At 34.6% G+C, this 14,315-nt stretch overlaps 1 protein-coding gene across 2 annotated transcripts in view; it reads right to left on the bottom strand.

The window, feature by feature from the left end:
* SPOCK3 (SPARC (osteonectin), cwcv and kazal like domains proteoglycan 3) overlaps positions 1–14,315 on the bottom strand; it is a 421,151-nt gene that overhangs the window by 223,394 nt on the left and 183,442 nt on the right. For both annotated transcript variants that reach the window (XM_080928625.1, XM_080928626.1), the window contains one exon: positions 11,025–11,139. In XM_080928625.1, coding sequence (XP_080784751.1) covers positions 11,025–11,139 — 115 coding nt within the window. The remainder of the gene's footprint in view (positions 1–11,024; positions 11,140–14,315) is intronic.

Here is a 14,315-nt window from a genome sequence, read left to right on the forward strand (position 1 = left end):
TCTTGCCTTCCCCTTGTATCTGGTCTGTGTCCCTGGTACACTTTCCGTGTGCACTCCGCAGAGATCTCTCTACTCCCCGGCAGCCCAGGTTCCGGGTGGCAGCTGGGCCAGGCTCTGCTCTGCGTCCTGAAGTTGTCTCTGGGTGGGAACAGAAGTTCCTAAGATCTGTTTCCGGTCACTGGATCGGGGAGGACAGGGCAGGTCAGGGCAGGGGGTGCCCTTTCTGTGTTCACTCTGCAGAGATCCCTCTGCTCCCCAGCAGCCTAGGTCTCCCACTCACCAGTTGCTCAGCCTGTACGAGCCGCCTTTCAGGCTGGCAGTTGGGCCAGGCTCCGCTCTGCGTCCTGAAGTAGTCTCCGGGTGGGAACAGAAGTTCCTAAGATCTGTTCCCTGTCACAGTTGCTCAGCCTGTAGGAGCCGCCTTTCCAAAAGTCTCACTTTCTTAATCTGCTACCTTATAGAACAGAGGATCCAGCTCCATTCACTTACTGATGCCTCTTTAGTACTCAAACCATGTATTTTATATTTTCCCTTTCTAAAATTGGCCAGCTTATTCTTCATGAGACTTAACCAGAGAGCAAAATCTCTGCTGGCAGTTTAAGACTTCCATTGTCAAGGCAATTAGCATAAATTTCTTTACCTTAGCCTCAGGTAGACTTTTCAGACAAGGGCAAAAGCCAGCCACATTTTTTCACCAAAATATGACAGAAACAGTCTTTAAACTACATATTGAAATTCTTCACGGAAACCCCTTGGGCTAGGTCTGCACAATTCAAATGAGTCTCAATAACAAAGTCTTCCATATTCTACTAGGATGGCCCATTGAGCTGCATTTAAAGCATGCCACTGCATTTCAAATGCAAAGTTCCGAAATCCACATTCTTCTAAACAAAAACATGGTCAGGCCAATCACAGCAATATGATGTCCCTGGTAATAATTTCTGTCTTAGTTAGGGTTTTACTGCTGTGAACAGATACCATGATCAGGGCAACTCTTATAAAGACAACATTTAATTGAGGTTGGCTTACAGGTTTAGTGGTTCTGTCCATTGTCATCAAGGCAAGAGAATTGTCCCATCTGAGCAGGCATGGTCCAAGAGAAGCTGAGAATTTTACATCTTCATCTGAAGGCTGTTGGTGAACAACTGGCTTCCAGGCAGCCAAGGTGAGGGTCTTAAGCCCAACACCCACAGTGACACACCTATTCCAACATGGCCTCACCCCTAATATAAAATCTGTCAAATGAAGATCCATCAAGCAACACAGGGAAATATAAAGAGCCTACAAATTTCTATGTAAATTATCTGCGATAAAGTAATTAGATATTTATATTTTTGACGTGAAGCTTTATCATCCTGCTTATTGAAAAACTGGGGTTCATTGTTTTGTTTTGGAATGTATAATTAAATAAAGTTGACTCTGAAGAATAGAGGCTATTCATCTACATGAAAAACCTAGATCCAAATCAATTGATTCACTAGTAAAGCCGGTGAAATTATTCCTCAAAACATATAAGTGATTTCTCTTTTATCAATAATTTGGGAACAGTTTTTGAAACAATGATGTGTTGAATCTTAATAATGATTGATTTTTGGATTATTAAGATGACACAACATTCATCTAGGATTTATTAATGTCTTAATAACAAATAACATTTAATTAAATTTAGAAAAAACATTCCATCATATGGACTCACTTTCTATAAATATCTAGAAATTTGTAGTAGTGGTTCTTGCAGCTGGTGAGCTATAATTTTACAACAGAGAAAAGATGAAGCCAGTTTAAAATGACCATGTGGTTTTTGGTCCCTATCTGTTTTGAAATGCCAATCACAGAAAACATTATTTCATACTCATAGCAGGCCCCAAGTTCTTTCTGTCACCTAACATTATCTTTTGCATGATATTTTTATAAGGCGATTATTACAACTCCATCACATTCCTTTAGCAGTTTTCTATTATTAATGCAGCTCTCAAAAATAATTGATAGCTTTAGTGCTATTTTATTATGACAGAAAATGAAGGTCAGTACTTCCTGTTCAAAATGTTGGTATCTTAACTGAAACAAACCCACAAATAAGTGTTAGCTGGGAGCTTAGTGCCTCTTTTCAATGAGTTTAGATTACAGTTGAGAGCACCAAAAGGGATAGGAACTCCACAAGACAACCAACAGAGCCAACCACCTCTGGGGGCTCTCAGAGGTTTATTGGGCAAGCAAACAGCATATGCTTCTCACTTGCACATGGGGAGCTCTATTTTCCTGTAGGTCCCAACAACTGGATTGGAGCCTGGCCCTAAAACTTTTCATGTCTGTGGGATTTGTTTTCCTGGCTGGGCTGCCTTGTCTGTCCTCAGTAAGAGAAGATATACCTAGTGCTGCAGAGTCATGATGTGCCAGGTTGAAGGGATGCCCAAGGGGGACCTCCACCCTCTCAGAGGACAAAGACAATACTGGGGGGTTGTGGGGGGAAACTTGTGATAGGAGGACTAGAAAGGAGGCAGCAACCAGAATGTCAATGGAATAAACAAATTAAAAAACTAATGAGAAAAAAAGAAAACAGAACTATTTTCACTGAAATAGTTTTTATTTATAAAATAGATTGTTGATGTTTTATATGTTAATCCTAATAATCAATTTTTTAATTTATTCTTTTTTATTTTTGACCATTATTCATTGTAAAAAGAAGCTTATTAAGACAAGCTTCAGAACAGCTCTAACCATTGAATAGAAACAAAAACACATAGAAGAAAGGTTGACTACATGACCATTTAGCAAAATTTTCACATTAAGGTCTCTAACTTCTAAAGACACTGGATTTTGACCATGTTTATATTACCAGGGCTATGTGTCCTCCCAGAGAACAGGCCTCACATGCTGTTTAGCTGTAATTGTTTGCTTGCTTTGGTTTTTAGGTTTTTTCCTTTAATATTTTTAAAGCAGTAGGTTAACTCACAAAGAGTTTGCAAGCATGCAAATGCATGGCAGTGCATAGATATTCTGCACTATTTGGATCAGATTTTCTAGTACTTTTCATGTTCTTCAGTACTTGGTCAACTTCAATTCATTTTTATTACAGTGTGCATTGTTTTATAAATCACATTCATAGCTTCTCTGGATGGAATTTTTAGTGAGAAAAGTCCTATTGTGATTTAATGCTTAAAAACTCATCATATGATATTATGAATATGTCAGAGTTATTATATATATATATATATATATATATATATATATATATATGTATATATATATATATATATATATATATATATATCACAAATGATGCTTAAAAAATCAGCAAGCAAAGCTGCTAAAATGTGGAGAACATGGCTGACAGAGGGTTTCAGAAGGAAATTTTTCCTACTGAATGGAACTGAGACTGTTCATATCATCCACAAATCATGATATCTTGACTTAATCCTTTTCAATTTGTAACTTTTTGATCTCCTTTTGTTGCCTACCTGCTCTGGCTAGAAGAGCAAGAACTGCATTGAATAGGTAGGGGGGCAGTGAGCAGTCTTGTCCCTGATTTTAGTGGGATTGCTTCAAGTTTCTTTCCATTTAGTTTGATATTGGCTATTGGCTTGCTATATGTTGCTTTTATTATATTTAGGTATAGACCTTGAATTCCTATTCTCTCCAATATTTTTACCATGAAGTGGTGTTGTATTTTTTTAAAGGATTTTTAGAATCTATTGAGATGATTATGTGTGTGTGTGGTTTTTTTTTTTTTTTTTTTTTTGTCTTTCAGTTTGTTAATATAGTGGATTATGTTGGTAGCTTTTGTTATATTGAACCATTCTGACATCCTTGGGATGAATCATTTTAATGTGTACTGAGATTTGGTTTGAAAGAAGTATACTGAGTATTTTTACTTCAATATTCATGAGGGAAATTGTTCTTAAGTACTCTTTTTTTGTTGGATCTTCATGTGGTTTAAAGATCAGTGTAACTTTGGTTTCATAGAATGTATTGGGTAGTATTCCTTCTGTTTCTATTTTATGAAATAATTTAAAAAGTATTGGTAATATGTCTTTTTTTAAAGGTCTGAAGGAATTGTGCACTAAATCCATCTTGTTTGGGGGATTTTTTTTTTTTTTTTTTTTTTTTTTTTTTGGTTAAGAAATGTTTAATGACTGCTTCTGTTTCCTTAGGGGTTATGGGAGTATTTACATGGTATATCTGATCCTGATTTAACTTTGGTATTGAATATATATCTAGAAAATCATCCATTCTATACAGATTTTCCTGTTTTGTTGTTGTTGCTATTATTGTTTTTTTTTTTTTTTTTTTTTTTTTTTTTGAGAATAGGCTTTTGAAGGAGGGACATTTTTTTAATTTCCTCAGTTTCTGTTGTTATGTCCCATTTTCATTTGTGACTTATTTAATTTGGATACAGTCTCTGTGCCCTCTGGCTAGTCTGGCTATGGGTTTATCTATCTCATTTATTTCCCGAAAGAACCAGCTACTAGTTTATGATAGTATACATAAATGACCACCAAAGCTATCCACAAGAGAACTCTAACAGCTGATAAACAACATCAGTAAAGTGGCTGGAATCAAAATTAACTGAAATAAATAAGTAACTTTCATCTATTCAAAGGATAAATTTGATGAGAAAAAAATTGGGGAAACAATACCCTTCACAATAATCACAAATGATATAAAATATTTTAGCTTGACTCTAACCAAGCAAGTTAAAGATCTATATGACAAGATCTTCAAGTCTCTGAAGAAGGAAATTGAATAAGACCTCAGAAGTTGGAATACAAGCCTAGAAGTTTGAGAATAAATCCCAGCAGGGCTCGGTGATTAAGTCTTGGTTTGTAAAATCTGGCCAGAGCCTGTTAAAACAACACTCAGTGGGGTGCTGAGATTAAAACTCAAGACCTGCTAGGGCATGTTAACCCAGGCAAGAACCCTCAGGAACAATGCTTAGCAGGTAAAGGGCCCTTTTGCTGGGCTCCAGAACTCTTGGAAGCTCCCAGGGTAGAAACTCAAATAGAGGAAGGGTTTCAACACATGCCCTTTATTTTTTGTGCTTCTCCCTTTTGTTCAGTCTTTAAACAGCTTGAGAATCTAACCACCTCTTCCCATTGGTTTACCTCTAAGACTGGAGAAAGCTTGTTTACATATTTTTAGGTGGTCCTTTTCTGTTTAGGGCATATCTTCAGGTGAGGGACTTAGCGTGTAGTTGATCTGGCTAGAGTCTAGGTCATATCCTGCTGTGGAGATGGAATTTTGGGCATGACATGTGCTTTGTGATGCTATGCCATTGTGGCAGTGAAGGCAACATGGGTTCCTAATTTGAGAGTTCAAAAAACACCTTCTATTTCATATTTATGTTCGTATCTAATTTTGGGGCTTCAACTGAACTCTATTGGTATTAGAATTATCAGCACTGCCTATCTGCCCCACACAGAACTAAATAGAGAATTCTCAATTGAAGAATCTTTCATGGCTAAGAAATACTTAAATAAGTCTTCAACAACCTTAGTCATAAGGGAAATGCAAATCAAAATGACCCTGAGAATCCACCTAGGAATTTATCACATTTGCAGACACCAAATCCAGATACTATTGCTAATGTTAAGAAGTGCTTGCTGACAGGAGCCTGGCATAGCTGACTCCTGAGGAGACTTTTCCAGAGCCTGAACAACACAGATGCTAATGCATGCAGTCAAACATTGCACTGAGCATGGGGATCCCAATGGAGAAGGGAGGGCAAGGATTTATTTTCAATCACATAGGAAGAACAACAATATTAACCAACCAGAATGCCCAAAGCTCTCAGAGACTAAATCACTAACCAAAGAGTATAGGGTGACCTATGGCTCTTACTGGACATGTAGCAGAGGATGGTCTTATTTGGCATCACTGGTAGTGGAGTCCCCTAATCTTACAGAGGCTTGATGACCCAGGGTAGGGAAATGCTAGGGTGCTGAGGCAGGAGTGGGTGGGCAGTTGGGGGAACACCCTCATAGATGCAGGGCTATAGGGGAAGGGAAAGAGGCCTTGTGAAGGTTTGGTAACTGGGAAAGGGGATAACATTTGAAATGTAATAATAAATGTAATAACTAGGAAAATATTTTTTAAAAATTGAGATGTTTTATGCCATATATATATATATATATATATCAGAATTAAAGTGTGAATAAAACTAACATTCATATTTTTAAATACAGATAGCTCCATAAAATATGATTTTATAGGTATTTAAAATATTTTGAGAGAAAATAAGGAAGACAAAACATGAAACGGGGAAAGATTATTCCAACTGACATAAAACACACATTACCCTATATTTTATAATTATTTTTCTACATCAGTCATATGCAAGCAGAGAGGTGTTCTAGAAATTTAAAACATTAATATTTTCCAGTCCTTAATCCCTATTATCTAGAAAGAGTCCTGTATCATGGAAAATAGATAACTAGCACATAGTTTAAGTTTAATTATGCCAAAATGTTTTATACTTGAAAAAAATGCTGTTAAAACCTGTTGGCTTTATATTTTTAAAGGCAAGATTAAAGTAAGATGAATTCATTAGCTGAATTACAATAACGATCATTTCAATTGCTTATAGAAAATGAGAGTATTAAAGTGATAATATTAATTTTTGGCATGCTAAGAACTATAATTGATTACCCAGAGAGAAAAGATTAAGAAATATTCATTGGAAGAAGAGATTAACCAAAATCAGATATATGTAAAACACTAATTAGGTTCCTTACTGTCCATTAAATGCCAACTACTTTACAAATAATGCATTAAAGCATAAAAGTGAGCAAATTATGTACAGTTTGTCATAAGTTGAAAATTCAAAACCTTTCTCCATATTTGAGGCCTCTTATTAAATCTTCTTATATTTTACTAATAATCCTCTTTTTCAAAATAAAAGTTGCAGCTTCAGAAATGTTACTAATTTAACTATGTTTTCATTGTCTACATTTTAAAAAGTTTTATGTATCATTAATCATTTTGAGAGTGCAACTGATATCTAACCACTAAAACTATGGCTTTGCCTCTCTACAATGGACAATATGTGTACAAATGCAAAACCCTCCCACAAAGAAGAGAGGAAGCGACTATATCTAGAACCATAATAATCAAAGATCAAAATTAGAACAACTAAGCCACAGGGATGCTAAACTGAAAGTAACAAAATCTGAAAAAAAAAAAAAAGAAATTGTTTCTCTCTCCATAGAAGATCTTTGGCATTATCAAGCAAAATGCAGTTATTTTTTCCTTTTGATTTAGTAATCTCTTCTCTAGTGATTTATAGAAAAATAAACATTTATACAAATGAACACATAGAAGATTTTGGATACAACTGTATAGGATGAAAAAATTTAAGTAGTAATATCAACCAAGAAGATATTTCTTAACTGATGCATTGGTTAAAAATATGTAATAAATTTATTTATAGATTTGATGAATTGCAAATGTTCAAAGAGTATTAGGTTAATATAGCAAAACCCAGGTATAAATATAGGAATAGGTATAGGTATAGGTAACATTATAGACACAGAAATTAGGCTGAAAACTACTAGAGCAAACAAAAGATATGAAGGAAGGGGGCAAATGCAAGATGATCACAGGTAACAAGGGAATGTGAGGAGTCTCTGGGAGTGGGCGGACTTAAGTTGTCAAGGAGAACTAAGAAGAATGAAAAGAGAGAAATGATACAAATAACCTTGGGGGAAAATCCATGATTCTTAAAAGGTATTCAAAATAGAACAAGATCAACAAGAGGAAAGAAAAGTAGACATATGCTGTACTTCAGAGAATTAGAATAAATCTTAGCAATAAAAATAGCACTTTAAAAAATGGATAAAGTATTTCTCTAAATGTAAGACTATTTGCATAATTCTGTATTACTTTTTCTTCTTATATGTCAAAAACCTAAGTACTGAAAATGGACATTGATCTGGTGTTTTTCTTTTCATATCTGAGGGGCACTTGTTGAAGCCAACTTCAGAGTCAGTTGAAATGACTTTGCAAGTGCAGCCACCTTCATTCCTGTCCTCTTTACCTTTCCTCACAATTTTTTACTAGAACACCAGGAAGTAGTTTTAATAGTCTTTTTGTGTGTTCTGATCTTCTAATTAATTTTCCCATCAAAGACAGTGGACTTTATACTCTTTTAATTGTGTCTTATATCAATATGGTGACCATCAGAAGTCATCGTATTTTTCTGTTACTCGTATTTATAGAGGAAGACACTAAAACAAAGCGGGTAAGGTTGTTCAGCTAAATTGAACTGTGCTAGAAGTGGGTGAAGATTTTGCTCTTGGTCTCTTGTTGTAAAATATTCCTTTGAGGAGCTAGTATATTGTTGTAATGAGATCATGGGAGGGAAGGTACAGAGGAGGCTACATGTGTGGCTATGATGGCCTCACAAAGTAGGACCATATGGAAGATCTACAACTTGAAGAAGTAGCTCGCAGGTGTCAGTTAATGAGAAATATGTTACAAGTATGATCAGTGCTGCACATTCATAGTACTGGCAATACTGTAACTGGCTTTTATATGGGCACTTATTGTGTACAGTTTTAATATGTCAAAAATCTAAACTGGCAGAATAATTTTAACTGTTCAAATTGCATGATATATTCAATTTCATTTTCTTTTTATGAAGATTCCTCATTAAGTACAGATTATGCATCTTTGAGAGTGATGTTGTTACAGTAAATATTAAATGGAGGCTTAACATTATATCCCATACTAGTGCTGGCTCCCACGGGTACTATAGCACTGCAGGGATCTCTAACTTGGTGACTCCAGGCTGTGTCAAAGAACTTAGGTGTGGTTCACTGCACTGCCCCTGTTGCTTCTGTCCTTGGTGGATATGGCAGCCCTAGCATGTCCCTTTCCTCCACCACCCATTACAAACATGACTCCACAATCATTAACTTGTCAAACAGGTTTGTATACTAAATTCTCAAACCACAAACCCTCTACACAATAAGCTAAAAACCAATAGACAAAGAAATAAACTGCCCATTTTAAAAGATAAATTAGACCCATAGAAACCCTTAGAAATAATTATGACAACCTCATCAAGCTAGACATGCGCCCAGAGAAATATAAGACTCTGCCTCCATATCCTCCTCCTTTAAGCCACCTCTTTCCCTCCCACAGCCTCTTTCCCCATCGATCTCTCCACTGTCCTATCATATATCACCTTAACATAAACCAACATGATGTCATAAAATAAAAAGGATGCTTATAATTGTTAGTTCAACTAAAATAAAAAAGTTTCAAGCATGTTGAAGTAGAGAATAGCTATAGAGAGATTATTATTTAAAAGAAACACACTAATGATTGTAAAATAATCTGAATAATTGCTAAAAAGTGTTGCCGATTATGGTGTATCATATGTAACATGATTCTTATCTATAAATTCTAATTATGACATGGAATCAATAAGATTTATCTTATCTAACTTCTATGACCACATTTTAGTATAATTAATTTTTAAAACAATAATGAATTATTTATACATTGATGATAAGAAAGTCATAGATGAGTACTTAAAAAATATAGAAACATTTAATCATGTGGACAATCAAAGTTAATTTGTAAGTATAAAAACTATGCTCAAATAAATTTATCATTTATCTACCTATCATCTATTATCGCTTTAAATAATGTCGGCTAAAACATCCAAAATTTGTCTTTGTTTTTATATAGTTGATATGATATAAAGAATTAATTTTTCTTTTTTCAATAAATTAAATGCATTTAAGAAGCTGTTTTGTCTTTTTTGCTTGCTTGTTTTATTTTGTTTGTTTTCATTTGTTTATGACTACACTGCGGCTGTCTCCAGACACACCAGAAAAGAATATTGGATCTTTTTACAGATGGTTGTGAGCCATGATGTAGTTTCTGAAAATTGAACTCAGGACCTCTGAAAGAGCAGTCAGTGATAAAGAGTTTTAAAGAGAGCTTTTCACATATTAAATATAAAATAAATATTGGAAGTTAATTATTCAAGTATTTGGGGATACTTTCAATGTATTTATGTATCAGAATGGCTATCTTGTATTTAATTACCAAGTGAAATATTTTAAAATACATATGATTATTTTTAGTTCAGGTCATCAAATATCTCATAAATCTCTTATAGCTTAGTCCTTTTAACTGATACTTCCTATCAAAAATATAACCAGAGTATAATAATTTCAATGAACGGCTCCTGTCATGAAATTACTGGCACTCTTAGGAAAACTTAAGTACAATTATTATAAAATACAAGTTCCCAAAGTGAATCACTAACATCAAATCTTTTCAATGCTTGAATTATTTTCATTTTTAATTCCAATGACCAATATTTATGAATTTTTTATGATTTTCCAAGCAATTACTTCCTATGAGGCCAAAAATATTCATTTACTGATTTGATTTTTATTTTGTCTTGCAAGTGAAGTTGAAATCATCATGACTAATTCTGTCCTACAATGACAGTATCTTTTCCTTCCTGACTTTGGATTACCCTTTTTCTTCTGATCCTAGCAGTATTGATTGGTACCCAAAACACTGATCTAGAGATAGTTCATTTGGTTCATTACTTAGACATCTCAGGAAGATGAAACACTATGATTTCTGATACCAGGTACTAGTCTCTATTCTCTGAGATAGTCTACCAGTTTGTCTTCCTGTTCCCCATCCCAACAATATATCTTTTTACTCACTGAATGGTCGAACTCAGAATTTTTGCTGCACTTTACTTAGAGGCATACCAATTGCAACTATTGTTTAAATATGAAAAAGCATAACTATTCATATAAATCAATTTAACCTCATCAGCACAAAGTCAGCTTTGTATAATACTTAAAACTATATAATCCCTAGTAATTTTAATTGATAACAATGTTTAAAACATTTTTATAATAACTATATACCCAAGCTTCTGGAGACATTTGAACAAATATCTTTGTCAAGGATGGACATACATTGGTAATTATGTGTAACATGTCAAGCAAAGCTGCTCTTTTAGTAAGATTTAATTTCAGAGTTTTTACCTGTGTGTGAGCCTCCGGTTACTGATGCACAATGGAGTCTGAGCATCATGAGTAATGCAGACTTTATGGCGGCTGCATTTTGTCTTTAAGCATGGGTCTTTAGCAGGATCTAAAGCTGCAGAGAAGAGTAGAAAAATGAAGACAAACAATTTTCATTATTCTCTAAAGGAAGATGTTAACCTCTTCAAATATATACTACAAATGGTTTGTTCCATTTTTGTTTGTGGTATGTTTTTCAACCTGGACAAGTTTATGCATATAAATAATATATTTCCATCATATACACACCCATTACATCCTCTTGTTTTACTCCTGACAAGCATCGTGATGAAATTGTACTGTATTTGTCTATAAACATTCCTGATATTTTCATTATACCCATAGTTGTGTCTACCTCTAACCATGTAACCCAGACAGGATCACTGCTTAGTTCTGTCTCACATATTCTACTCAGAAATGAACATTCATAGGGTGCTATGCTTGGAAAGTATTTAAGAAGGTTAATCCCAAACCACTACTCTCACATGAAAGGAAATAAAATTAGTTTACTCTGGAGTCATGTTGAGTGACCATGACCTATGAACATAAAAAAAATGTTATCCCAATACCATGTTATAACATGAAAGCAATTTCATAATGCTTTATAGTTTCATGGAACAAGTACAATCAGAAAAAGAAAAAACAAGTTTACAAAACATTGTTTACATAAGATAGGTGGTGAAAGCAGGAAGCAGGTAGTTTTTTCCATAGGTCAAACATGCTCTCTGACCTTCTTGGCTTTTGAATTGGTAAAAACTAGTTGTTGTCAGGAGTTAATGGATACCAAAAGCTTTTTTTTTAATCTACTAACCAATAGATGCTATTTCTGACTTAGAGGTTGTCATGGAATGGCTATGTAGGAGAATGAGCAAGCCTTAGGTAATTACCATAGGACTTGAAATATTTCAACCTCCCCAAAGTGGTATAGATTTAAAGTCTTTGCCGACACAGATCCTTGCCAGGAACTCCTGTTGATAAGGAAATCACAAATGGAAAGATTAAAACTGGTCTTCAGTTGAGTAAAGATAGAAATAAGAAATGGTGCCATATTACCATATTTACTATTGACAGCAATTTTGTTTACATTCCAGAGATGCTGGTTACTATAGTGAAAACATATAGATTTTTCTAGGAAAAGATGTCAGTAGCACTGGTAATTCATTGGATACTAATTAAAATGTGCATTATGGGTTTTGACCTTATCTGTACAATACAGAATTAAAAGTATGTAAGCCTTAGGGATTCCAATGAACAACAGGGCTTAAACTCTTTCCATAATAATTATACTGCCCAGGCTTCTGGAATCATTTAAACAAATAGGTTTATCTGTATCAAGGGATAAGGTAAATGTTTATATCATGTGAAATAAAACTAGACTGTTAGTCTGTATGGTCTGAGTGCATTATAGAGATACATACATGCTCCATTTTCACCTATGGCTTATTTCTGCAAATCATTGCAAGCGATGAATTGAGGTTGTCACAAAGTGACTTCCAACACAAATACATTATGTACTATTTTTAAGACAAATATTTTATTAAAACATTCACATATAAATATATGAACAATTCTTTATACTTAAAAATTATAATCAGTATTTTGCAGTGTACTTAAAAGTGTTAATGAATCAAAAATTTTAAGTTTCTAAATATCATCTATTTATTGCTTTCTAATTAGAATGATATTAGTCATTTGCCTCAGCATTTCATATTTAAGAAATTGGGTGGGATATCTTCAGACTGAATTAGTTCTTTCTTTTTTTCCAAATTGTCCCATGTAGGTCAAGGATTAGTAATATCTAAAAATTTCTGGAATTGTAATATTTTATACACCTTATAAATGTTGAAAGCACTTATGATTTTAACTGCTGTGACCAAATTTAAAAAAAAAAAAAAAACAAGCAAACAAAGAAATCCCCAAATAAAAGAAAACAAAAAATCTAGTAATCCAAGATGCATGTCTCATTCAAAAAATTCTCAAATAAGGAATATCAGATGGATGAGAAGCATCTAAGGAAGTTCTCAACATCCTTAATCATCAGGGAAATGAAAATCAAAACAACCCTGAGATTCTACCTCACACCAGTCAAAATGGCTAAGATCAAAAACTCAGATGGCAGCAGATGCTGGCAAGGATGCAGAGAGGAACACTCCTCCACTGTTGATGGGGTTGTAAGCTGGTACAACCACTCTGGAAATCAGTATGGCAGTTTCTCAGAAAATCGGATATAGTCCTATCTGAAGACCCAGTTATCTCACTTTGCAGCATATACCCCAGAGATGCTCCAAAATACAATAAGGACACATGTACCACAATGTTCATAGAAGCCCCATTTATAATAACCAGAAGCTGGAAAGAACCCAGATGTCCTTCAGTAGATGAATGGATACAAAAGTTGTGGTATATTTACACAATGGAGTACTACTCAGCTATTAGAAGTAATAACTTCATAAAATTACTAGGAAAATTGATGCATCTAGAGAATATCATCCGGAGTAAGGTAACCCAGTCACAAAAAAAGGAGACCAGACGTAATATGTAGTCACTGATAATTGAATACTTGCCCCAGAAATCTCTGAATACCCGAGAAACTACTTGTAGGCCATATGAAGCTCAAGAATAACAAAAGCCAAATAGTGAAAGCCTCAGTCCTTTTTAGGAAAAAAAAAAAAAACAAATAAGTGTATAGCACCCTCTCAGAGTGTGGTACACCTAGAACTTAAATCATTAATATTCCAAGAGCTAGGAATATAGCCTTGTGGCATTTTTCAGCATTCAAAGATTATTATGTTTAATCTGTACACACCAAGAAAACTCTGACGGTTTCCATTTTACATTCTGTTCTACATGTACTTTATGCTTATGGTAGCTAGTGGGATTTCAATGCATGGTATCAAACCTCAAAAAAATTGCCAAAATGCTTTTAAAAATCTGCACATGTATCTCTCTTCTTTGAATAAAGTTGTAAGAAAAAATAAAATGTTAACTTTTACATATTTAAAAAATTGTTGGATGTTCTCTGCATTTACATTTCATATGTTATCTCCTTTCCACTAATCCCATCCCCCCCTCTGTCTCCCATTGCCTCCATGAAGGTGCTTCCTTTCCCAACCACCCTCTCTTACCTCAGCAACTTGGCATTCCCCTACAATGGGAGAATGATTGATTCTTCAGTGGACTAAAGGCCTCCTCTGCCACTGATGCCAGACAATGCTATCCTGTGCTGCATATGCACCTGGGGTCACGGGTCTC

This window comes from Micromys minutus, assembly GCF_963924665.1.
Source record: "Micromys minutus genome assembly, chromosome: 14".
NCBI lineage: Eukaryota > Metazoa > Chordata > Mammalia > Rodentia > Muridae > Micromys > Micromys minutus.